The sequence below is a fragment of the Pholis gunnellus genome (assembly GCF_910591455.1).
Source record: "Pholis gunnellus genome assembly, chromosome: 11".
In the NCBI taxonomy this organism is placed as follows: domain Eukaryota; kingdom Metazoa; phylum Chordata; class Actinopteri; order Perciformes; family Pholidae; genus Pholis; species Pholis gunnellus.
Genome location: NC_136538.1, coordinates 15,581,525 through 15,607,759, shown reverse-complemented (window position 1 = coordinate 15,607,759; position 26,235 = coordinate 15,581,525). Strand labels below are relative to the sequence as shown.

At 40.4% G+C, this 26,235-nt stretch overlaps 1 protein-coding gene across 3 annotated transcripts in view; it reads left to right on the top strand.

Annotated features, from left to right (window-relative positions):
• The window catches only part of LOC306703192 (cGMP-dependent protein kinase 1), a gene marked incomplete at its 5' end in the record, with an annotated part of 81,900 nt that overhangs the window by 38,243 nt on the left and 17,422 nt on the right, over positions 1-26,235 (top strand). For all 3 annotated transcript variants that reach the window (XM_079169067.1, XM_079169065.1, XM_079169066.1), the window contains 4 exons: positions 12,752-12,857; positions 15,878-15,941; positions 20,879-20,956; positions 22,469-22,563. In XM_079169067.1, the coding sequence (XP_079025193.1) occupies positions 12,752-12,857; positions 15,878-15,941; positions 20,879-20,956; positions 22,469-22,563 (343 nt within the window). The remainder of the gene's footprint in view (positions 1-12,751; positions 12,858-15,877; positions 15,942-20,878; positions 20,957-22,468; positions 22,564-26,235) is intronic.

Here is a 26,235-nt window from a genome sequence, read left to right as displayed (position 1 = left end):
TGTCGTGATACTCGGTTGGAGCGCAGGTGTGATCCCGGAGCTGGAGGCTCTTCAGGGGTTTCAGACTGCTTGAAAGGTTAAAACACCCAGAGAGGCAGCAATGTACAGTCAGTCAGTCAAAAAAATAAACGCTCCACGGGTGTAGCTTTAAGCAACTGCTTTTCTTGTTTTATGTGACAATATGGACAGGCTGAAAGTAAGAACGTACAGTTTGCTTCAGGGGAATATCAGGGTAACTGAGGACATCTCTCTGCGCTCAAACATTATTTTGTTGTTGTTTTTCTTCCTGTTTTACAAGCTGGTTAGTCGCTGGTGAAGTTATAGCCCAGTATCACTGAGGGAACGTGGCTCAGGGAACTTTGTTGAGCTGCTTCTCTTAGCAGTACTGTGAATCTGGAATCTTCTACCGTCTTTATATAGTCACTTAAAGGTGCGGTGTATTATTTGGTGGCATCTGGAGGCGAGGTTGCAGATTGCAACCAACTGAAGTTGTTCCTGTGTGGTGTTATAATGAATCCCACTGCTGCAAGAGCGACCCTGTGTATTATTCGAGCGTAGGATTGGCCAGGCGTCAATGCTCGCAGAGGTACCGAACTAGATTGGTTCAGGTCCTATTCCTTGGCCACTTTTCCTTGGCTATCCTGACCCTAATTACTCAAGGTCAATGCCTAATTTTAATCAATTATCTCTGCATCAACTATCTATCTGGGGTAGGTCTTGCTAAGAATTGCAGGGGGATTCATAATTACTCCCATATGCCAAGCAAGAGAACTAGTGGTACACAACGGTTCTTTTTTTCAGGTGATTATACATTAAAGAAAACATAGTTATTGATATTACCTTCAATTTCTGCCAGTAGATCCCCCTAAATGCTTCACGCTGTTCCTTAAATGCATCTCAGGCCAATTGAATAGCAATCTGATCTTAAAAAAGCTAAATGTTAATTCATGAAAGAGGAATTCACGATGGACTAAAATTGGTTTGCTCGAATCACCTCCCAAGACGCATTCTAGCCAGATGTTGAAAAGGTGTAAAGGTTTTTAGGCTTCCGGTGTTTCTGATCCAGGTTTACAAGCGGATTTGTGGGAAAAGATGAATTGCAATCAGATTTGTGATCTGGCCAACGGAGGCGCATATATGTGGCTAGGTGTGAATGGAAGTGCCTTAAATCTCTTAAATCTAAAGACACTTGAAAGGGTAAGTGTTAATGGGCTCTCGGATACATGTAGTGATCTTTGGAAGATGTTGCTCAAGAGGAACATGAAAGGTAATCCTCCATAGACGGAACTGTGGCATGTGTGACTCACACCTTTGGCTGTTTAATGGACTTATTGATCTTAGGAACTTGTTGATTCATCTGTGGAAAGGGAATTCTGTAAGCGAGCTGTTTCCCACACAATGTAGAAAATGTAGCCTTAAGAATTAAAGTGAAACAAGTGTGAAACAAGATGCTTGTTACAGACTTAAATGTGGCATTTTGTTTGATTTTCCCAGTGCAAAGATCAGATAGGTCTAGGATACATACAATTTTCCAATTAGTCACTATTTGTTGAGCAAATCTGGGAGAGAAGGTGTGACTAACCTTTCCTCTTTAGAAGAATTGATTGTCGTTTGTTGCCTGAAAAATACAATCACTCGCATAAGAACGTAGCACTGTCAGATATATTTTGAATTTCTGAACGAATCTCTAAAATCAGCTGGGATAGGGGTATAGAAAACAGCTGTGCAAACAGTGCATATCACAGCTGTCTGAGGCTTGATTCTCCGTCTCCTGTTGACTGTCCCTTCACTTCCCTGTTGTTTCCCCTCTGTCTGTGGATTACTACAGTGAGGAAGTGGAATTAGGACCAAAAGTTGTTCTTACAACCATAAAAAGCAAGCAGGCTAAAGAGCTGTTCCTCATTGTCCAATGAGCTTCGCTCAGATTCAGTGCTACAGACAGCGCAGCAACCACACACTCACACACACACACATTATTCTGAAACAGTTAAGCAATAGTCACATATATCTCAGCCAATAACGTTGTTTTTGCTATTTTTCTGTATATACAGCTTAAACAGTGGGGGATCAATGAGCAAGGGAAAAAAAGGTTTCAATGATCAGTCGACTACGGGCAAGACTTGAGCAACCAGATTTGACTCTTTAACTTCTCAGTCGGGAATACCTCTAAAAAGGGAAAAAAATGTGATCTTGCCCTCAATATTTCTTTTCCCACCTGCTTTCGTCACAATTTCATCAAGTAAATTGTGTCTTGCCAATTCTGGTCTGAGGCAGTGAAGAGGCCCTGATGTTTGGGACCATAGCAATACAATTAAAGTAACTGACTGAGAGGCAATGCAATTTCTATTTGCTGACCTCCATCCTCCCAAAACCAAGCTTAATTTCATGCCCTGTGAGAAGTGGATGATGGTGAACAAGATGTGCTATTTTCTATCATTTATTTACAATATATCCTCTGCCCTCTTTATGTGTATAGGTGCTAGTGCTTTGCAGCAAGCTAAACACACCTCCTATAGAGGCTGAAGACAGGGGATGGCCGTCAAGTCCTTTCATTTTATTTCAATATTTAACAGCGACTTCAATCTTTCCTTAGCCTTAACCAAGTGCTTTTACTGCCTAATTGTAACCATAAAATGCATTTATGATAGTTGCTACACGCCCATAATGTATTGTAACTGCAGATGGTGCAGGGGAAACCATTTAAGTATGTTGTTTTGTTGCCACATTCAGTATAAACACTCTCCAGATATATTCATCAAAAATGTTTACTTTATTATGTTGATAAAATATAATTCAGATGGCATTACGTGACTCTAAAAACACATTTTTGCAGTTGCAAATGTTTTATATACAAACACAATTTCTGGGAGAAAACAAAGTATCACCATGGAAAGGATAGCTATAAGCTAACAATATGCTATAGGAAATGAAGTACAAATTATGGTCCAACAATGGCATTCAGAGGATTAAACGATACTTATCAATATTTGCCTAACAAAACGCTGGATGTACCAATCATAAACTGCTTTAGGCTGTTCTGGTACTGGTTGCTACTAGCAACAGACTGTTAATCTGAAACTAACTGTTGGTGGCAGAATGATAACACTTTATATGTGTTGACCAGTAGGTTGGAGATAGTGCGCAAAGGATACATATCAAAGGATACATACTAACGTGTGCGCTGGAAGTTGAAATGTATAAAGTAAGATGTTTTCTGTCAAACATGGCATCACACATTAAACACACAAGATCACTGAACAGAGGAAGCCAGCTCAGTTTGATTAATATTTGCATGGTTATGCATCTTTTCCTCCTATAATGAACAGTTCCAGAAGCTGAGCTGAATCTAGAACTCCTGCAGAGTAAAGAGTCTCTCATCAGAATAATTGCTGCCTCATAAAACAAAAAAACTAAAAAAGATCAAGAGTGGCAGACAAACATACACAACGAGTATGCGCACCAATGCTGGCATGCAGTCACACACAGGCACAGAAACATATATTCATCACGTTCCGGCAAAGCAGTGGGGGGAATTATCACGCCGGCTTTGCTCGGTATTTTTGGGTGCGGAGATCTGATGCTTTTACCTCAACGGGTTTCAAAACGTCAGCTTTGACTGACAGAAAAGCCTGATGAAATGCAACAATGACACAAGTTATTTCTTCTTGTCGACAGAAACTGAAACAAGAACTCACAAGTTTGATGTAATTTTAGTGTAAACACTACGGTTACGTCATTCAGCAGGGTATTATCTTCAGATATTAGACAGACGGTTTAGTACTTGTCCTCAAGGAGGAAATTATTTTCCACAGTAGGTGCATACATAGCACAAACAAGCAAGACATACAGATTTAAACTAAATTATACAAAAAAGACAAAGACAAGGATTAGCAATACACACTAATGTCTGGATGTCTTGTGACTTAAGAGGATGTTACTTTTTTAAAGTTTGGACCGATGTAGGGACAATTGGACAATGCGCCTCATTCACTGAATTGTTATTATAATAAGCACACACCAAAATAACCATCGGAATACAGAACACACGTGCACTGTCCAAAGTAATTCTTACCACCGTGCGCATGTTAGTGAATCAGAATCATTCTAAAATCATTCAATCAGCATTACTGCCACGCCCCCAAGGAAATACATATTTGACAGCCTGAAAAATCAATAATTTGACAAATTTCATTGTGGAGTTTGAGTAGTCCACAGAACCGGATATATAGAGAAACATGTAATCTGCTGTAACCTGATACAACCTGCGCCTGGGCCTAAAAATAGCCTACATGCTGATGAATAGCAAACACATTTCATTTCCTCCGCTTGATTTTCTACAGCCGGGCAGACTGAAAATTATCAGGTTATTCCAACTGATTTCCTCTGTGGCAAATAGTTTCTGGTAGCTTGTATATGACGATGACGACGACAAACAATTAAAATTGACCTTACAAACCGACGACGAAGCAACTTGTGCTGAAAGGTAACGTTTTATTGGAGTTCAGATGCTGCCGTGGTTGTTCCTCCTCCTCTTGAAGTCATCAGCTCAGTTAGCAGTACTTCAATCATGACACCATGAAATTAAATCTAAGTAGGGAGAACAAAAGATGAATTCCTGTTAATGGGAAATGTTTTCAACAAAAGACAGGAGCCTGTTGAAAATTGATTGGGATAATTAAAGGCTTTTAGAAAGAACAACATGTTAACAGTTTGCTTCATTTTTCTTTAATATAACGCACTGTTCTTTTGTTCAAATTCACTTCGGTCTTTTCTCTTCTACCATTCATGAATTACTCCTCAAGAGAAATTCCACTTTTCTTCTTGGCCCCCATCCTCCTTTCCCCGTCTCTATTTCTAGACTCACAGATACTTCAAATTAAATGAATGAAAAAACATGGTATTTCACTATTACGTTTATGGCATTGTATTGTTTTGCCGTTTCACTAGTTTATCCCCATAATTACAATACTCGCCCACAAATATTATGTCTTTACATAAAATATATTACATTATATAACAATTTTTCATTTTATTGATATAGCCTGTTTTCCCCATCCTTTAGAGGTTTATAATCCGTTCACTCTGCACCACACATAACATTCTCCCCGCCAGTTATGAATGTCAATACTTCTCAAGTCCATTAACTATGACTCAAGGTCGGATTGCACTCATCTCATTGTACTATAAAATATATAATCACTGCTCTACAGTACTTTCCAATTCAGCCTATTTCCTTTATACATTCCTTATAAAATGTGTTTTTGCTGTGGTATTGAGCAAAGCCTTCCTGTTTACATGTTAACATTGGTGACAGTATGTACATTTCTTTCCTTCTGCTTATTTGAAATGTTAGCAGTGAACTTCAAGCGACGAGACTGTTTTGAAAACAGCGTAAGGTAACGACAATGTCACCCGTCATGAACGATTGTCTACAAAGACAGCACATCCCCTCTGGACACGCTTCTCCTTGATTGACTTTAGTAGATGCTATTAGACAGTATGATGAGGTTTTTTATGCATAAGACTACAAGCTGGCAATAAGAAATATTTACTGCTTTGCTTCAGACATGAGTGACATCACAGAGCTAACTTCAGATGGATGGACAGGATTCTTATTCAGTCCGACACCAAAACTCCAGTCTTCTAAATGCGTGCATGTTTATGAATAAAGGTTGAGAGTGAGGTTTGTTAATGTTACAGAGACGAGCCAAAAGCATTTTAGATATACTCCTATTCAATCAGCCTTTTTGACACAAAGTTTCCAACCGAAATGGACTCCCACACGTCTAGGTGTCTTTTTCATTTTTAATGGTGGACATGGTTTAACATGTTTTGAATTTAAACACATTTCTACGTCACTGCAGCTGAAATAGAAACCCCGAATGTAACGGCAATGAAATCTGTTATTCCCTAAAACAAAAGACGGGGTTTCCTCGATACAACATAGCGTGAGCGTGATGAGTGGCATGTCGTTCAGCTCAATGTTTCTCAAGCAGCTGCTGCTCCAAGTCCATGGACTCCTGTCTCCCACATGGGAGCATTGGTAGAACTGGCAGCTGGAGCCGGCATCTGATTAAGCCGGCTAGTTTTCCATGTTGGGTTCCACTGAGATGTAAATGCTGTCATAAGAGCACACAATACCACCCTACCTACAGACATGCAATGCTCCAGATAACAAGGAGGAATCTGTATTTCCTACACTGTCTTGTGTTTCTTTAAGCCTCAACATTGACAATAATTAGATCCGTAATTATGAGGAGAATTCCTCAAATGTTTTTCTTTTTCGTTAGGCTGTGTGACACTGGCGTAAATGACCTGTCCTGCTTTCTCACGCTCTAAAGAGCTCATCCAGATGTAATCAGACTTGGCTGATGTTATTAATGACTTAGGGGGAAAAGAGATTAGACTCTTCCACCCTGCCGCCCTGACAGCATCGCTCTCTTAACGTTTTCCAAAACAAGACATGTGAGAGGCCTCGAAGGAGTAGAGTTCACGTGACTGTGATTTTAAGTGTGTGTGAGTGTGTGTGTGTGTGTGTGTGTGTGTGTCTCTGAGTCAGTGAGAGGAAGACGGTTGATTTTCTCATTTTCTTAGACATTACTAGGAAGTAAAGAGGGGGAAAGTTTAGGAAAAAATGTTAACGAGAGAAATTAAGTTGCAGGAGGAGGCAAGTCACAGATTTGACAGAAAAGTTTTTGGAGTGACGGTGAAAACCAATTCAAATGCCCACAAACCCAAACATTAAAACAATATTCCGGGGTGAAAATTCTTATGGTGTGTGCTCCCACTAATTAGTTTGGAGATGCCACTCTCCACGTGTCTCAGAGCTGTAACCCCAATTTAAAAATCTACAAGTGCTAAAATGATATTTCACGGCCGAGCACATCCTAATAACCAGCATGGCGCCAAAGACACATGTTGATTAACATTTCCAAGGTTTTCTAATAAATGTTCTTTTACATGTGACAAAGAAATCACAATTTAAAACTTTGCTGTTAATAACATACAGTATTGTGTCAGGATACATGCCATTATCTGTCTTCTACTCTAGTGTAAACACAGTGACGTACATTGAGCAGTGCATTATACTGTGTTACTAACAAATATTTTTCTTGCCAACAGAGTGTAAACGTTTCTGTACACACTTCACTGCTTGAGACTCTGGTCTAATCTTTATTTAAGTACCACTTTCATGTAGCCCTGTGGTGCTTTTGGAAAGGATTGTGGATACTTCAGCTTAACCATCGTGGGCCAGACGTAGACAGTTTTGAGTTATTTTTACCAGTAAAATGTACGGCACACTACCAAAATCAAGATTACAGTCACAGTAACAAACATATGCAAGTTCTGATGTGTGTCCCCCCCCACACACACACACACCACACACACACACACACGCACGCTCTGTGGATGTAAACTGTCATGACCTGAATACAGAGAAGAAACATTGTTGAGCTCATTCTACATTTATGTCATTTAATGAGCCACAATTAGATTACAAGAACAAACACGCATGGAGCATTTGCATAATCCCCTAGCCTTAAATTCAGTTACAATGAATTATGACTGGGCCAAATGAATGGGGAAGGCCTTGTCCTGCATGTGGCTACATCCATATACCTCTCACTGTTTTCCTCAGGTTAAAACACAGATCCTCTCTTTTGGGCCCCTGGCATGTCACAGGAGCTAGTTGTCCAGTTTTGCCAGTATTCACAATCAACAATCTATTGTTGCAAATAATTGGGATGAATCGAAGGCTCAGGAATAACAATCCCTTCATCAAGGAGAGGGAAGGAAAGGAGGAGCACGAACAGATGATAATGATAATGTGCCTGGCTGTTGGCAGCATGGCTATGAATAGCCATCTTTTTACTCCGAGGTGGGATTACATTCAATTTAGTGGAGCTTTCAAGGGGCAAAGAGAAAATAGGCGTTAAACAGTAATCCGCAGGGTTATAGTGATTTTCAATTTAGGGAGCAGCATTTTTAATTCAAATTTGTCAATTACACACTTTACATGCACTTAGGAAAACCAGCCGTTGTTGGAATGATGTGATATTTGAGTTGAGTAATATGCAATAAAGTGCAACACACACCTGTTGCACATGACACACATTAAAAGACATGCACCCATTATTGTCTATGTACACCCACACACCGCTGGATGGATGCACGTCAAGAGACCACTTTCGCAGTGTCAATGGCGGTACATCTTTTCACAATAGCAGCAATTTGATCCCTTTGGCTGCTGGAATCGTCTCATCCTGGCTACAGTATTCAAACTACCTCCTCTGTCTGCATGACGGCGTGTTTGCTACAGGTGTCAGTCGACGTGCATCAACGCTCCTCAACGCCGCCAATGTGTGTTGCACCAAAACAGAACAGATGTGCACATGTTAAACTTTTCACCAGCATATCTACTGCAAAACAGAAACGACTGCAACTTGACAAATGCTAATGATCATGTTCTCAGGCTAAGACTATATATGATGTGCATTACATGAAGTGGGCATGACAACAGCAGATAAGTTACAATATGATGCAACAACAATACAATGCAATCAAGAGCAACATGCTCACCACCAATTTTCTTGAAAAAAGTACTTGTCAAGCCTCAGTTGTATTGCATTAAATTGCACAGGTGTTCTTGTTTTTTTTGTCTACCCCCGTACACATTTTAGTTTCATATCGCATGCATTTGCAGCCCACCATTGCATGATTGTTGAAGCCCCATCCAACTGGAACAACACACTGCCAAATTCCTCAAAACCTTTCACAGACAGCACCTCTTATCTTTCCAGCACTGCCTGGGGTGATACGAGCATCCAGAAAGCTGTGAAGCTAATGGTCGACAACCCAAGAGCATTATGACATTCATCTGCGCCTTCACTACAGGATAACTAGCTCCCTGAGTCTCACCGCAATTTATTCAAGCCTCCGAATAATACGTTTACCTACTGTGGTGCACTGCAGGCTCCCTACATATCTTATTTCCCAGTGCCCAACACTCCCACACGCTAAAACACTTCTTTGCACACTGCATAGTGATGTCTAACCTCCCACTCTTGTTGCTTCGGGGTCAAATTAGACGGCTACTCTTAATAATTTCACCCAAGACCGCTCTCCATATGCCAGGTTGACTGGGCCCTCAGTCTACCTTGGAATCATTCGTCCACATCCCCCCTGCAGAAATAACCTTTTTGATTAAAAAAGACAAAATGATATCCAGATAGGGAGTATCTATAGTTGCTTACTGTTCATTTGCGGGTGTGTTTATGTGTATGTGCACACAGCAGCACATGTGCTTATACAGTATGTATGACATACTATACGGGAATCTTGGGGAGAATCTTTGTGTGTTTGTAGGGTCGAGCGATGTGGAGATAATCAAATATCGCTATATTTTTGATCAAATACCTCTTTCAATATTGCAACGATATTGTGCTTTGTCCATTAGTGCTTTTACTAAATATTTACACAATGAGATTTTTGATAAATAATCTCCAGTAATGAGGATATAATGAGCTTAAGGCAAATAATATAACAGCTAGAGCAGTCTGATATTTTACTTTACTGTAATGCAGCCTTTTAAAACCAGGAAAAGACAACACTGCCATATTATGGTATCCGAAATTGAAGAAGAGACCTCTCTTATCACGACATTGATATAATATAAATATATTGCACAGCCCTATGTACATGTGTGTGCTCGTAAAGGATGTCTGCATGTCTGTGTCGACACACATCTGTGTCTGAATACATTTTGTGTGTTTTGGGGTTCCCACTCCGAGAAAGTGTCTTTGACCAAAAACCGTGTCAGGCTGTTTAATGAGGGCATTTCTCCTGTGGTTTGGCCCTATTTTAAACTGCAGCAAAACTCTTGGTCAGCAGAGGAAAAATGGTGGTGTCTGTGAGAGTGTGTTCACTCACTGTGTGTGTGTTTGTGTATGTGTGTTTGTACATAAATACCTGGAGTATAAGAGTTTGTGCGTCAGCACGCGTCTGTATTTTTGTATGTGTGTTCATGCAGCCATATTTAAATTACTAGTATTTTCCAGGTTATCACAGCCAATTCTAACTCGAGCATTAACCCTAAACTGGTCAGTTACATTAGCTATTATTCTTACCTAAAATACACCCTGAAAAAAAAATATTCCCATGAAGACATGACAACTGGCAAGAATCCCAAAATATCCTCACTCTCTGAAGGTAGACCTCTATACTCACGAGAATAGAAACATACGCTGGTTTACTGTGTGTGTGTGTGTGTGTGTGTGTGAGAGCGAGTGGGCATCACATTTATTAAGTGTAGCAGTATCAAATATACACTATTAAGGAATGCCCATTAAACTGCAGGCCCTTGACAGATTCAGATCAGCTTTGTCATCCAACACCGGGAAATTAGTTTGGTCCAGTGCTTCAGACACGAGGACACCATAAAGTCCACAGTAAAAACAATAAGACCACAATATACTCATAATAATGAAACACATTTGATAATGCCGAGACTTATAAACAATAATAAACAATAAGACTTATAAGCAAGAATAAACAATAAGGTGAAATGAAATTTTAAAAAACAGTCGATCCACTTTAAAATCAAACGTGACTTAAAAAGAGACCTGTTGATTCAGCTATATGTTACTCTGGCTGATGACTTGAGGGAAAAGAGGTCTTGTATCCACCTGTTTTGATTTTGTGACGAAGTCTTTCCCTGCGTCAGGTTGAAAATTGAAATGAATGGGGTATACTATCCTCTAAAAGAAAAGATTTTTGTCGGATAAGTTTGGTTTACAGGCTCGTGGCTGTTTCTTGGTCGATGCCATTGATTTTACCTGCTTTCCTGATTTGTCGTTGCTGTCTGGCTTGGTCATTTTCGCACAAGATACCAAACACACAGATAAGACAAAAAGACAGAACACAGGAAAGTGAAGGTTAAATTATTCTCCTATGATCAATACACACCACATTGATATTGACAAAACTGGATTTTATCTTAAAAACTAATGTTAGATACGTGTCGGACTGGGAGGATGAGATACAACGATCAGCTTCTGCAACAGACACTCAAAACAAAATACCAAGCAGTCTGACTCTTATCTGATACATTTTCATCTAATATTACTACATGTCCCTGTGGCCACAAGGCTCCTTGGGGATCTCCAGTTTTTGGGGTCAGACTGGAGATTTCCAGTCTACTGAATAACTGCACAATTGAAGCCGTGAAGTCGAAATGAGAGCATATCTTGCAAAAGATAATGACCGGGGGAGATACTCCAAATTTTGAAATGATTACCATGAAATGCTATTAACAAAGTGAAGCACTAATTCTGGAAGTTACTTTACAGTTGAAATATGGGGTTTTGACATGTTTTGTTGTAAGGTTTCTGCCCCAACAAGCCAATTTCTTCTGGGAAATGGAGCTGATTGTGGAAATATAATGACATGCAGGTGTGGTTTAGAAGTCCACTGTTCTGATGAAAATCTGCATGGCCTGGTTCCAACAGGGCCGGCTCTTCACAACAGAGATCTGTCGAGGTGAAACATATTCTGATTAAAAGTGACTACAGAGGACCTCATAGCTGCTGAGGCTCATCAAACACTGAAAATTGAAAGAAAGGGAATTCTGAAAGACCCCCGCCCCCATCAATCACCAGCTCAGCAGAGGAATGGAAAGAAATGCAAGAGATTCAGCACCATTTCTGATCAGGGACTGGGCATTCTGTAAGGATTGCTGCAAGACAACTTTATTATTCAAAGAGGTGTCAAAAAGATGTGGCGTAACAGCGATGCTTTCTGGGTATCTCTTGCACCGACTAAATCCCACAATAAGAAAATCGCCAAAACATGAGTTTTGCCATGCAGAGACAACTATTGCTCTCAAAAGACAAATGTTTGTCTCACATTACCTGGTTGCTTCACGGAACAATGCTCTGTGGAAAAACAAGACACAGTGCGATATTGAAACAAAGAAAAACACTCTTTAACCTCCATCTACTGAATGTACAGCGAGTGTTATGGTTATGGGGTTGGTGCCTCGGGGCCAACGCAGATTGCAATCATTGGTGGAACATTTAATTCAAAATTGTTTTCAAGAAATTGTACAGACAAATATCAGGGGTGGCTGTTTGTCATTTGAAACTTAACATAACTTTCATCACATAGTTTTACAATTGTCGTTAATACAAATAGCAATCAGTAACTCAAGGGGTTGAACTAATAAAAAACACTTGAGCCTAATCAAGTCAGACACCTGACCTTAAACCAATTACAACGCTGCAGTGTGACTTGGAGCAAGTCACCCATGCAAAGTATTTCAATAATACCAATTAACTCCCAACTGCTGAATAAGACTGAGTGTCCAGAATTCCTCCTGTTTGCTTTGCAGGCCTGATCAGCAGCTAAAGAAAACATTTGGATGCAACTTATTGCCGACAAAAAACATACCCAAACATAAAGGATTCTCCCACCTTCTCTCTGAGCGTTGATTTCAGTATAGGGTTTTAGTTTGAATTCACTCACACATGCTACATGCAATGACACAACTATGATTATTCTCACATCTCCAGTTCAATATCAAATGCTTTAAAGTGCATTGGATATTCACTATATCCATAATGTGCATGCACAAAGCATAAAGCTGTTGCAGCAAATTAATAATGCGTAAAATGTGCTGTTTAATTAATCTGAATGCCTGAGGGTAAAAACTGTCTTTCTGGACATTGCTTATCTTGTTTATCCCTCTTTCCAGCTCTAACAAATGTGAAGCTGTGGGCCATCGACCGACAATGTTTTCAGACGATCATGATGAGGACGGGTCTCATCAAGCACCAAGAGTATATGGAGTTTCTGAAAAGGTGAGAAACCCTGATTGTCCCACAACGACAGACAAATGGCCCTGAATAGGACTTTGATTTGAAATGCAATGAATGAATTAACTAAATGGATGAAGGAGAATACGTGTGAGCAGTTTCCCTGAGGATTCCTTATTCATTTTTACTAACAACTCTAAATGAATTGCTGGTGTGTCACTGAAGGTGTCATTCATCCAACTGAAAAAATACCTCGTAACTGTATCATCTGTCTTTAATATCCCTATCTCAATCGGAGAGCTTTGCAGCCTAACCACCTTAGAAGCCCATTATCACTTAAAAGGCCTGCATGGAGGGTAGGATAAAAGCAAAGACTCATCAAAAGACAGAGGGAGAGCAGTGATCCGGATGCATGAGAGATTCAATTCTAGTATAAATCTCTCTTGTCCCCGGGTCTCTGTTCAACTTTCCTGTTTTTCTTTCGTCCACTTTGGTCTTCATCAAGCCAATTATGAATATTATATCACATCTTCCCTATATTTCAAATGCCACAACATTTTCTCACGACTTTGTTTTCAGGGCCGATATTAGACGCTGCTCTATTGTCTTCTCTCTTCCTCTCATATGTTTATGTTTAAAGTTGCCGGTGATAAAAGCACACACTCTGCCGAGGATCATTTCTACTGAACGAGGCTTCGTGAATAACTGTGATCATGATCAGACTCTGACACTACTGAGATGTTTCAAGGCAGGCATATTTCCAACACATCCTCATACCTAAGCTACAAAATCGGTCGTACGTCAGTACCTTCCAAGACAACTCCTTTGACAACCTATGCTGGTTTTCTGATGTGCAGCCTTTAAGGTAAAGGTATAGTTATGTTTTGGAAATGAAACTAATGATAGGGAAAGATCACAGACATGGTTAAAAGATACCATTGTTTACTGTTCGTAGTAGACTGATAGTCAAAGTCAAACCCTTTGTACACCCAGCCATTCACTTTCACCTCTTCCCTTAGATGTGAGGGTAAACTCAATTTTAACTCATTTGCCTTTGCAGCAGAAATAAAGAAATGTCACACTAATTCCGCCTTTGCTTCTGAGAGTGGACTGTAAGATATTGCTGGTTTGGGAAACATAAACACAAGTTGCTTCAAGTGTTTGACCATAATGACAAATGCTTTCGTTGTTTCTGGCGAGAACAGTCTCCCTGGATAGTGTAACAGTCTGTGACATTTGTAGGTCAGTCACAATAAAGCCACTTTGCTGTATTCCTCAGTACCCTTTCACCACCAAAGGAGACATTTAATACCAAAAATATGTTTTCCAACCACCACCATCCAAAATAAATCTACTAATCTTACTTTCATGTCCTAAGACTGAAGCAATTTTCGTGATGGCTTTGACTAAAGACAGCCACTTGCTATCTCTTCACTGAGTATATGAGCATGGACTGTGTGGCAGCTATGGCCTCTCAGCGGCTCTTATGTAACAGTCCAACAGATAAGTAAATATTTAATAGAGATTACTTGGTTTGGGCTCACTCTTTGTGTGTTTGGTTTATAAAGGGGTCGCTGGGAGGCGGGCAATCAGATATTTATCGCATCATTTGTTATTGTAATGTAAATAATTACGTGTGCTGCTTCCGAGAAGCAAATCTAATAAAAGAGCTGTCGTTAATTCATGCGTAAGAACAAACACGCTGGTCCCTAAGTCTTCTACCCACTGGTAAATTGTCCAACTATATATTTATTTGCTCTCACAAGTTGTGGAGGAGGTACACAGATGAAAGACTGACGGGGAAATCCCACATGATAATACATACGGGAAGTGCGTATGCTTGTGAAGACCTTTTTCATAACCTCTTTCTAGCATGTATTAGAAATCGCTCAGGCACATTGCTCCAAGAAGAGCAACTGCGGGGGTAGTGTGTGATGAACTGACAAACATCACAAAATTGCATATTGCTGTGAATTTATATTTTTAAAAGGTTGGTGGACTATTAGTCTACCCTCGGTCCCCTTCCACTTTAGGTAAAAGTCTAGCTATAGGGCATGTAATAAAAGCAGACAGCTCCGCTAAACAATATGTGAAAAAGTGCAGGAAATGAGCATGGGAAAGCGTTAATCAGACCCCAAATAAGTGCTGGTTTCTCTCTGCGTTTCCAGGATTGCCAGAGAAATTGTTTAATGTTGTCCTATGCTTCACTCACAGTGGCACAGTGCCATGAGTGTAGTGATGTTAGAATGTTTCAAACGACGAAAAACACCACACTAGCGAAGCGGCACTTTCCCCACTGGCCTCGTATAGTTAATTAATTTCCTGCAAGACAATTAAGTTGTTGGATTGGAATTTTACTACAACAGAGGCTTTTTGTTTGTGTCAACTGCTTCGCAGCTCAAGGGATTGAAACTCCATATGTTTCATGTGAAGTAGGGTCAGCTGATTAACTAGAAGCAACAACCCGAGGATGAACACAGCGGCTTGGGCCCGGTTTGGGGGCCAAAGCAAGATGGTTCAGATTACTGTCATAAAGCATGGAAAATGAGGGGGAAGAGGGAGATGGAGGAACACACAGAGAGATAGATGATATAGGGAGATATGCCCTTTGTTCACCAACAGGGGTTATTTTCCTCCTTGATAAACACTGGGCCAGTTTTATTTAGTAGGCTTGATAACAGGCAGATAGGGTTCATTTAGGCTGCCGGGAAGCCAACAGAACAAACATTAGGGCCTCATACTATTCAACCTACGATCTGATTCCCTGCTGAGTAACTAGACACGTTGCCTAGCTTATGCTGAAATATTTATATGCACCATCTGTAATACAATATACAGACCAACTGCCATAGCATACTATTGATTTTGATGTGTTCCTGTTGCTTGTTGTTATTCTCTACAGATCAAGGGTCTGCTTTGATTCTCGTCAACACTTTCAAAGCCAATACCTATACTAAGCTGCCATCCACGCTGCTTTCTACAAGAACAAAAGTCTTAATCAGTAATATATGAAATATGTAGGAACCTTTTCGATCTAAAAGCACTTTATTTTCTTTCTCCTGCAGCGTTCCCACATTCCACGACCTGCAGGAAGATATTCTGAGCAAGCTTGCCGATGTCCTTGAGGAGGTAAGTGCCTTCCAAAAGCCTGTGACACCTGCAGCACAACGCAGATGTCACAAGCCTATACTCCACACATCTTAATAGATTTCCATACATGCCCTTTCCTTTATTGCAGAGAGAGCGGTGAGCCAGAAGGGGAAGGAGGACATAATGCAGATAGTGAGCTCTGGTTGAAGACAGGTGCAGATTTTTAAGGGGAATTAAAGAAACAAAGTGTGCATAGTTGGGATTTCAGAGTAATTGTTTCTCTTTCAGTATGTGCTCAGTGTGCTGATGTTAAACCAAATAGTCCACCTACTAACTGACAGTTAATTTCATGAACCTGTACAAGAAGTCAGTATTTCTATTTCAGGTTTCAATGGGGGCGGAGGGGGGCAAACAATCTAAGCAAGCTGAGGCACATCGTAATCCATTTTATTTGATATTATAAGACATCCATTAAATGTCACCATGGTAACCTACTTTAACCACTTAATAGTCACAAAGTGAACGATGTATTTTATAATGGAATGTAAACCAATTCTCAAAGAAAGACTTCAGAAAAACACATTCAAAGACCTGAAACTCTTCAGCATGTTTTGCAAATGGACAGCAGTTGAAATATGTCTAAGATATGCCAAATAATCAGTATGTCCTCTGTTTTTTTCATGCTGATTTCAATGTGTGTTTTGAGATGTTTCTCAATATCACATTTTCCACCGATGTGCATGTTCGTTTGATGTTTTTGCCAGCATAATTTAGTTATGCAAACACATTCTCATTTATACTTTTGATGTGTGCTGCTCACGTTGAGGCTTTCAATATGTTGAATTGCATTAAAATATGGCCGTCGCCTACCTTTTTATGTTATTCAATGTTGATGTTTGTGTATGTGCAATCAATCATGTAAGAGGAGTCTGTTCCAGATCCTTTTGCTTTTAAGAAAAGATAAAGGACATTTTTTAATTATAGACTCATCCAGAGGATACTTGGCTATGTAATGTTAACGCTGTTTTTTTGGAGTTTCTAGTTGTGTAGTCTAAAAATTAGAGGTATAATTTAGTTCTTCGATATGAACATAAATATTCGCAAACATCCCTGCAAAATGGTGGCTACCGTTACTCAGACACATTTTAAACCTGCAATTAGTTCCCAAACCCTGAAACTATAGAAAAGGTAGCATCACATTCAATTCATGATGTTATCATATCGTCTTAAATCATCAAATCATAAAATCATCAAATCATCGTAGTGGAACAGTGGCGACAACAACTTTAAACAGATGCAAAGCCAGAAAATGACACAATTTCACATAATGCACTATTTCATATTTCCCACACAGTTTAACAAAGGTGAGAGTCTTACTGGGCTGTTATACTGCTCAGTCACCCGTTTGTATGTGCTGTCAGTTTGTGTAGCTGTTAGCTATGTTAGCTATGTTAGCTATGTTAGCTATGTTTGCTCTGCCGAGCAAGCCAAGTTTCACTACGTTGTCCCGCTGCTTTCAAGTTTGGTAATGCTCTCAAAAAATGCTTGAGATCCTGAAAGTCTGTTGTTGAACAAGGTACCATCCTCTCTGAATAACACACGGGAAACGTCCTCTCTGACAAGCTAGCAGTTAGCCATCGGAGAACCACTCCACATTAAATCTGATTATTTTTACCAGACGTATAGTTTATAACAATAACACGCGGCTGGTGGGCACGGAGGTGTTTATTCTCAGGTTTTTCTTTAAAATGCAGACTTTCATATTTGTGCTTTAGAAGATTATCCACATAGTTTATGGCGATCGCAGTAAATACCTTCTTTGAAATAAATTCTAACTTCTAACTACCACGTGCCACTGCCAGTGATGACAACAGTAGGCTACTTGGCATATAGCCTATCAAATTCCAAGGAGGCAACAGGTAATCAGCCCAATAGCTTCAAATGTGTGGCAAGAGCTTTCATTGTCTACGGCTTTGGACATGGTGTTGTTTTCACACACTCGGTGACACTTGACATTGCGTGGGAGACTATCCACTCATATGGGCCTCTTGAGTCAAGTGCAATTAAAACACAATTTTTTAGATTGTAGAAAAATGATAAATAAAAAGCAGGATCTGAGGATTTGTTAGCTATGTCATGCATTGATACAGAATTACTGAATTACTCAGTATCACTGGAACTACTATTTTTTTGCTGCCATCAGGTGGGTTTATATACAAATAATGAAACGAGGTAATAGTGTAAATAGTTTACCTGTTTACAGCAACTTGATGAACATACATAAAGTCATTTAACCACTGTATCAATTGTACACTAATCAATAATGCACCACTGCAAAATCTACTGCATGTGAACATACTGCTATGGTTTGACTTACACTGCTGTAATTGTCAGTGTCATAGCACAGTGTTGTGACTTGGACCTTGGCCAATACCATTATGTGTTATTTATGCCATGGTGAATAATAAGTCCATTATTCGTACCATTTAATGTACGATGTACAACAGCAAAGACCACCACAGTGTAGAACTTCGCTCTTAAGTGGTTAAAGGTAAAATTGGCGATAATTCAAAGACCTATCGGTTAAAAGGGTCAGCAGAGCAAGAGACTGAAGAGAATCAGTTCAGCTCAGCAGGATGAAGCAGCAGGGATGTGGATGGCCAGGAGGAGCAAGAAAAGGAAATCTATGAGCTTTCGCACAACAACCTCTATAGCGAAGGACAACTCCATGAAGGAAAAGAAAGAGGTTGTGGGAAAGCACATCGTTGGGGGGAGGCTGCAAGCTATGCCACCCACATCAAAACAGTGTGAACGGCTGAATTTTAAAATGTAAAATGGGAGAAACGCAGCTAAAAGGAACTTTGGGTAATGCAAGCAAACATAAAGCGGTTTCACAGATTTTGGATTTTCAAGATCTCTGTCTACATAAAACAAGCCTGTGTGGCGATATATGGCTAGTGACCCACAGCCTTGTCTGACAACCTTTACATTTCCGTAATCAAATCCTCCACTGCCGGCAAATAAAATTAATGAGATTATCATTTTTGGCTTGGTACAGGGATGACACACCATGTTAACCCAGTGAAAATGAGCTGTTTTGCATGGCATTCTAGAAATGCCTATTAAATGTACTCTGATTAATGTGTTTGCACTGTTGACCGAGGGGGAGATACTGTTTTAGTGTCGGGTAGTTGATTGAATTCGTATTTATCAGCTTTATAGACTGTTGATCGCTGTCACACCATAAACAATCAAGCAGGGGTGCACGCATTTGACTTGGCCTATGCACGTCCAATGTTTCTTCTATTTTTTAGTAAGAGTCTGCGTTTTTCCCTCTACAAGCAGAGGTGCTATAGCTTGGTGGTGCACATATGGCTAAATCCATCATGCTGACCTATGTCTTGTCCTCTACTATAATAAATCATTTTGGTCTGTGATTGATTTTTGATTAGATAGAGCAGTTCTTTTTTTAACTCCAGCTTTCTTCTCCTTGGGGACATGCTTGAGAAAAGGGGCCACATGATATAAATAGATAAACCTGAACTAAACATCATAACTGCAACCTACTATCAACAAGAAGCTCGACTCTTGAGTGACGCACAGCGGAAATGACACTCACTGCTTTGTGTGAAGTAAGATGTGAGGTACCGTAGGTGAAATAGTGGGAGAATAGAAACCTGGCAAATGTCAACTACAGTGTGAAGTCTGCTTATGATCGAACAGGAAATAGTGAGCTCTGTCTTCAGTCTAGACTTAGTGCAGCATATTGTGTATACAGTTTGCTGGGAACGTCAAAATTCCACCGGAACGTGCATTATGAAAATCAAAAACTGATGCTTGTTAACCTTCGGTCCCCTATAAGGGTTTTAGTGGCTCCTTTAGCTTCTTGTGCCTTGGTTCTATAAATCATGTTATACCTCTGTATCCAGTTTTCTCCATGGCATGAAAGGTTTTTCACATCATATGAAGTTCTGTCACATCTCACGCATCAGGCAAGCAAATGCATTTCTTATCTGGCACTGAAGGTTATTTTCAACGCAAGGAGGGAACGTCTTTGTGAAAATGTTTTTCTTTGCTCAACCAACGAATGCTGGGATACGCTCCGGCACCATCAACAGGAATACTTGGTGTAGAAAATGGATTGATGGATGGATATATCAGTTTTGCTCTTGGGAAGGAGGTGTGATTTGCCTTCAGATTTGATGCACTATTCATTTCAGTCAGGAACACTCTCGTTATAGATTTTAACCATGTATTGCAACAACAAATGGAATACAGTTAAACTTGGCGATAATGGCTCCGCTCTTTGAATGCTCCCCGGATTAGCCAGCAGCTACTGAGCTAAAACGGGGAGCACCGAGCAATAACCCCCCCGGGTTTACAGGACTGAGCCAGAAGCACATTTTTTTAAATACATTTCAACCATTTGCCAGAAGATGAACTAAAAAAAAAAAAGAGGGTGGAGGCTCGGGTGGAGGAGGCGAAGCTGCGCCAGCAGTGCGGTCTGTAACAGCGTCGATGTAGAATGAATCAGTGAGGAGGAAGCCATATTTAAATAAACCTCCTTGAAGTGAGAGCGGGCTGTGATTGGTGCGTGGCCGATTGGAAGCTATGATTCAATCGGCTGGCTGTCAGCTGGTTACAGCTGGGGCGAATAACCTCCATGTCCTGCATGAACTTATGCTAGCTTCATTTTATTTACTCGTTTTCTATAGATGCTCATTCAAGGTCACGGTGCATGTCCAAGCAAGCAGTGGGTGGAAAGCAGAGAACCCACCTGGACAGCCGGCAAGTCTCTGCAAGGAAAAGCATCTCATTGTTATATCGCTCACTGCACCCAATTCAGCCTCACTTCCTCTGAAGGGTACATTTTGGTCCGTGGAGTGAGAAGTCTCACTCCCAATGTGAGAAAGGAGACAAAATAATGATAGTGTGCCTGAATAACACGTCTCTTCTCTGGTCTTCTCTTCTGACAGACACATTATGGAGATGGAGAGTTCATCATCAGACAAGGGGCCAGAGGAGACACCTTCTTCATCATCAGTAAGGGAAAGGTGAGAACTGTCTTTCTAGCCTACCACCAAAATAATCTTCATGACATCGCAACGGGGGAACTTGTTGCACACATGGCAACAGACACCTCTCTTTTGGAGCAACGTATTTTTGGGTGAAAGTCGGCCGTCACCAATCATCCTGGAGATAAGGGAGAGAGGCCGCCTCTGTCATCATCTCCTGCAGATGCTCTTGGAGCATCTAGAAAGGAGGATGGAGTCACTTTCATTTCACCTTTCTGTCATCAACACTGGCTTTTACACTGAGCACAGATGACACACTGACTCATCCGGCATCAACACCGTTGGTGGGTTTTCATGTGCTTGTATTGTTGACATGTTTTGATGCAGCTACTCTTTCTCCTTTGTTTTCTCTTTGCTCTACGTCCTCATCTTGTTTATCCTCCTTCTGAGGCTCCTTCCACTGTTCATGTTTCTCCTCCACTATCCTTCCTCCTCCTCATCATTATGTGCATTTGTTAACAACATCATAAGTCTCTTAAATCCACATATGCTAAGATTTGAACACGTCTTACTTTTATATATATGTATCCAATTCCCTCACAAATCCCAGCGAGTGAGACTTATGTTACTATGTAGTATTTTCCAACAGTTGACATTTCCAGGATGTACCTGTCATTGTAAAGGATGAAGATACATTATGTTTCCTGTCTTTTTTTACTCCCATTTGACCCCAAACAGATCCCATTTCACAAGGTCGGCACAACAAAAAAAGAAAACACACACATTGACGCAGACATGAGTGGACACGCTCCTGATTTTATCAATGCTTTACGCTTGGCTATTTCCACATCACTCACCACACAACTGTCTCCAGCCAGACCACAGACACTAGAGAGCATGCCTCCAAATTTTGGCATCTCACAACACACACAAAACCTGCCGTTCGGACTGAACCTTTTACCATCTTTTGCTTCTTTTTTCTCCCCTGCCCCCACACGATTATATTAGATCATGAATATTAACGCTGTTACTCAGGTGTTGTGACAGTGTGCTGGTGCTGGATACGCTGCTACACCTGTGCAGAACTGACTAATGGATGAAGACAAGAGCCTTCATTCGGCGAAACGACCGACTCCATTCACTTCCTCTAAAAATCTACGTAACATCACTTTGATTTGTAAAGACAACCGGCACGGCACAGTGCCATCACTCACATGTCATCTGGCTAATGAAGTGGTCAGCGGCGTCTTCCAGATGCTCACAGAGATGGCCGTCACCTATTTGTAACAAACCACCCATGAACAGAGATATCCGTCACACCAGTGCCCCTCCCCTGTTTGTAATAGTGTGATTAACCTACCATATTGAGAAGTCATATACTATCACTTTCATTTGGAGCAATGTGTAAATGAAATGTCCTCTCCTTTACTTACCACACATCTACATACTGTTATACATCAACCCTTCTCACATCACTTTTCACATCGTCCTTCCTGTCACACTACTCTTCTGTTTAACTCTCCTCCGCCTGCATTTGCCTCCTTTCGCCAGGTTAATGTGACCAGGGAAGACTTGCCCAATGGAGAGCCTGTCTACCTGCGCAGCCTCGGAAAAGGAGACTGGTTTGGAGAGAAAGCACTGCAAGGGTAAGATTGTTCCTAATAACAATGCCTCTTCCAATTTAAATCTTCTGTTCTCCCGCTGTTTCTGTCTGCTTCTCTGTCACCCTCTTCCCTTCTAGTTTTCACGATGCAACCTTTCTTTAATATCCTCCCTCTTGTACCTAACGTGCATTTATCCTTTTTAATTTGCTGTCATCAGCCTCCAGCTCTTGTCTGTCTCTATTTTTTACACCACTCACTTGTCCTGAGAGGCATGATAACTTGCTAAGTGTTTGGAAATTAAAGCCCAAACCACACATTACACAACTTCAGGTCTGATTTACTGTAGCTATTCCAGTCACATTTTATCTATCTCTGAATCACATAAAATATGTTTCGTCTGACCTGATCAGACAGAGGGATTCATTGAAATACATTTAAAAGAAATATATATATATATATATATATATATATATATACAGTATATATTCTGCAACTGAAAATACGTTGTGATACACTTTGAGTTGCAAACATTTACAAATGATTCGCTATGTAATTGTTTTCCTTGCTAAAACTGTATAAACAGCATGCATATCTAAAGAAGATTTTACCTTCAAGGCCCTTTGCATGAAGCAAAAATGAGGGCAAATACAATTACTGATGCATGCTCCTCTTTCTCAAGCTCTATTTTTGCCCAAATCAAATGAAAGAACAGTGTGAATGTTCAGCTGACAGTAGAGATCCCTCACAACCACATCAAGTCACAACCCGTCTGTGCTATATATTGCAAACAGCTAGTCACACAGAAACTACAGGGTAAAAGTCATTATTTTGAGTGGACTTTTGTGTTTGTCGTACAGTGTGCTCTTAGCTGGAGACTTATTTCATTTAGACAATAATATATATATATATATATATATGTCTCTTAGATTATTTTGTCTTTTCTTCTCATTCTCTGTGTTGGTTGCCATATCAAGGGCCCAATCCCAATCTCCACACTCACAGACTCAGAGTTGTCCCACTGTCAAATCGCCAGGTGCTTGAGGGCTCTCTCGCAGACATCTTGAGCCCTCAGTCCGCATTTGTGCAGCCTTTGCCTGCGAGAGTTACCCACAATTCATAGTATTGTGACGTTAAACACCGGGTTACGAGGGGGAACGTAGAAAGCGTAGAAAAAACAAAGGTGAAGAAAGAGGATGGCACATATTACATTTACACAGAAACATTAACATCAAGAATTTAAGATAGGACATATACAACACTTGAAATCATTGGAAAGCAAGCAGAGGCTATATTACACACCTGGTTTATTCATCAACCATTTCTTATAATTGTGCTTACTGAAGCTGTCTTGACAAAAACAAGTAAATAGATTATTTGACAATTAACTCTCGTCTCATAAGGCAGGCACATGGAAGACGTTGAAATCAGGCATCAAAAAACACAAATTAAAAACCCACAATTGTACAGAGCATGTTATGATGTTGTCATGGTACAGGTTATGTTGCCGCAAAGTGCTGTCCCACAAGTATTCAAACCATTTCATGCCCTCACTGCCTCTCACACACCATTCACCAGGTGACGTCAGGGCTTAAGCCTTTGGGTGGACATTTGGATTGGGCCATAGACATCTTCGTGGTGTCCCTGATTGTAACAATCCCTCTCTTTGATAAACACGTGTGGTAAGTATGTGAGCATAGTGGCTGTTACTAACACAGAAGTTTATTTCAATAGAGAAAAACATGTGATTCAAACATTAGACGCCTCAGACAGAAATGTCTAGCTCTGAAGATGTAATGAGGCAAGTTTGAAGTAACCAGGCTTTATAGACTGTAGGGATCAGATGACTCACTGCTGCCGTACTGCTAACACTCAGTGGCATCCAAGTTCTCAAATACTTTCACTGAAAGGACACTTCAGTGTAATAAAAACATTTTTACGTGGCTTCTGGCATCAAAGCACCGTGCCCCGATGGGATATTTTTACCCTGCTGTTTGTCCTGTCGTATACAGTGTGCCTCTGTGCACAATGTTTTATTAAAACAGAAAGAGGGGGAGAGAAAAAGTGTATTATACCTGTGAGGGGTCAGGTAGAAACAGAGAGCATATGCACTCATGAGAGAACATTTGAATGTGTGCAAACACACGGCCAACATTGTCAACATGAAAAAAATGTAGATGTTGCCATCTTGTGGCTGATGCATGTGAAAGCCTCCTGGTGTTATGTCTCAAGCTCTTAACAATCACATCTCGAGAGCATATATTAACGCCTTCAGACACAAAGAGACTTAAATTGAACCAAAGCAGTGTCCTGTGAAAAATACATGCCAGCTTATGTGTTGTCAAAACTGTAAAGATTTTTTTAAGAGGTACACTCCAGATGTTAGATGTGCGGTTCGGGCGACAGCTGGAATTGCACAGCTGGTTGGGCTTCTTCCCGTATGTTAAAGCTAACAACCATAGGATATCAAATATGACAGAGCATTAATATTCATGCAGAACACGTGAGGCACGGGAAGCTTGAGCTCTTGGCAGTGGGAGGAGTAGGTTTTCCCAAACAGATATTCAATACTTTACACTGATGAGATGTTAAAAAAAAATATTGCTGTTTGATGAATGAGATCATGACACAAAGTACTCATTTATTATGGATTCAGCAGCTGTGCTACTTTTGTGTTGAACTATTTGAATTTTCCAGGAATTCAATGATTTTACGTAATTGTTTAAAAGAAAGACGGCAAAAAATCTTGATGTCTCACGCTGACGATTTTGTATGTCCACACACACACACACACACACACACACACACACACACACACACACACACACACACACACACACAACACACACACGTCTCTATAGCAATACATGCCACATCACGCATATCCGTGAATATATCTAATACATTTAGTATTTCCCAGAATAGTAGTGTGCCGTTTTGAAAAGCTCTTCAAAGCACCTTCTAGAACATCTCATGCTTTGTTTTTGTATTCAAGAAAACAGCACCTTCTCTACATCCCACTAAAACAAAGTGCTCTCTCCACCTCTGCATCTGCTTGGTATTGTTATCCTCTTTTGGCCTGACCGCCTTTTGTCTTGGAGTGTCTTGAGCGAGAGAAGCCCATTCAACTACACCTTTGATGGTCAAGCATGTCTCGTAAATTTACATGATTGAGATGCCGGCCATCTTCGAAGTAGGCTTTTGATCACAGGGCTCTTCTGCAGGGCCATCTTTCTAATCAGAAGTTAACTGTGTGTGCCCTTGCTCATGAAACTCAATAGCCCCTACTCACAGGCTACCGTGTCCATCTGCAGACTTTGCCTTTGATCTGTGAGAACAACCTATTTAGAAATGAAAGTCTGTTCCCCTGCCAGTGCCAGACATAATGATTTTGTTCGGGCTTATGTGTACATTATAACAGCTGAAGAAAAAAAATCACATTACATGTCTTATCTGCAGGGTTAGCCCTGAATGAATCCTTCATTACAGCTGGTGGATGTTCCAGGAAAAGATGGATCAACAGCATATCTCATGTCACATTCTTCCTGTCATGGTGAAGTGTGAACTCCCAGTTGAGGTGTAGATCCATCTACAGCACAGACAATATGTGCCTTGACCTCCTCACCCAAGTGTACTTGGTGTGTGTGTGTGTGTGTGTGTTAATAGAGAGTGAGAGATACAAAAAAAAAGTGTAATGTCACAGACAGAAATGTGATT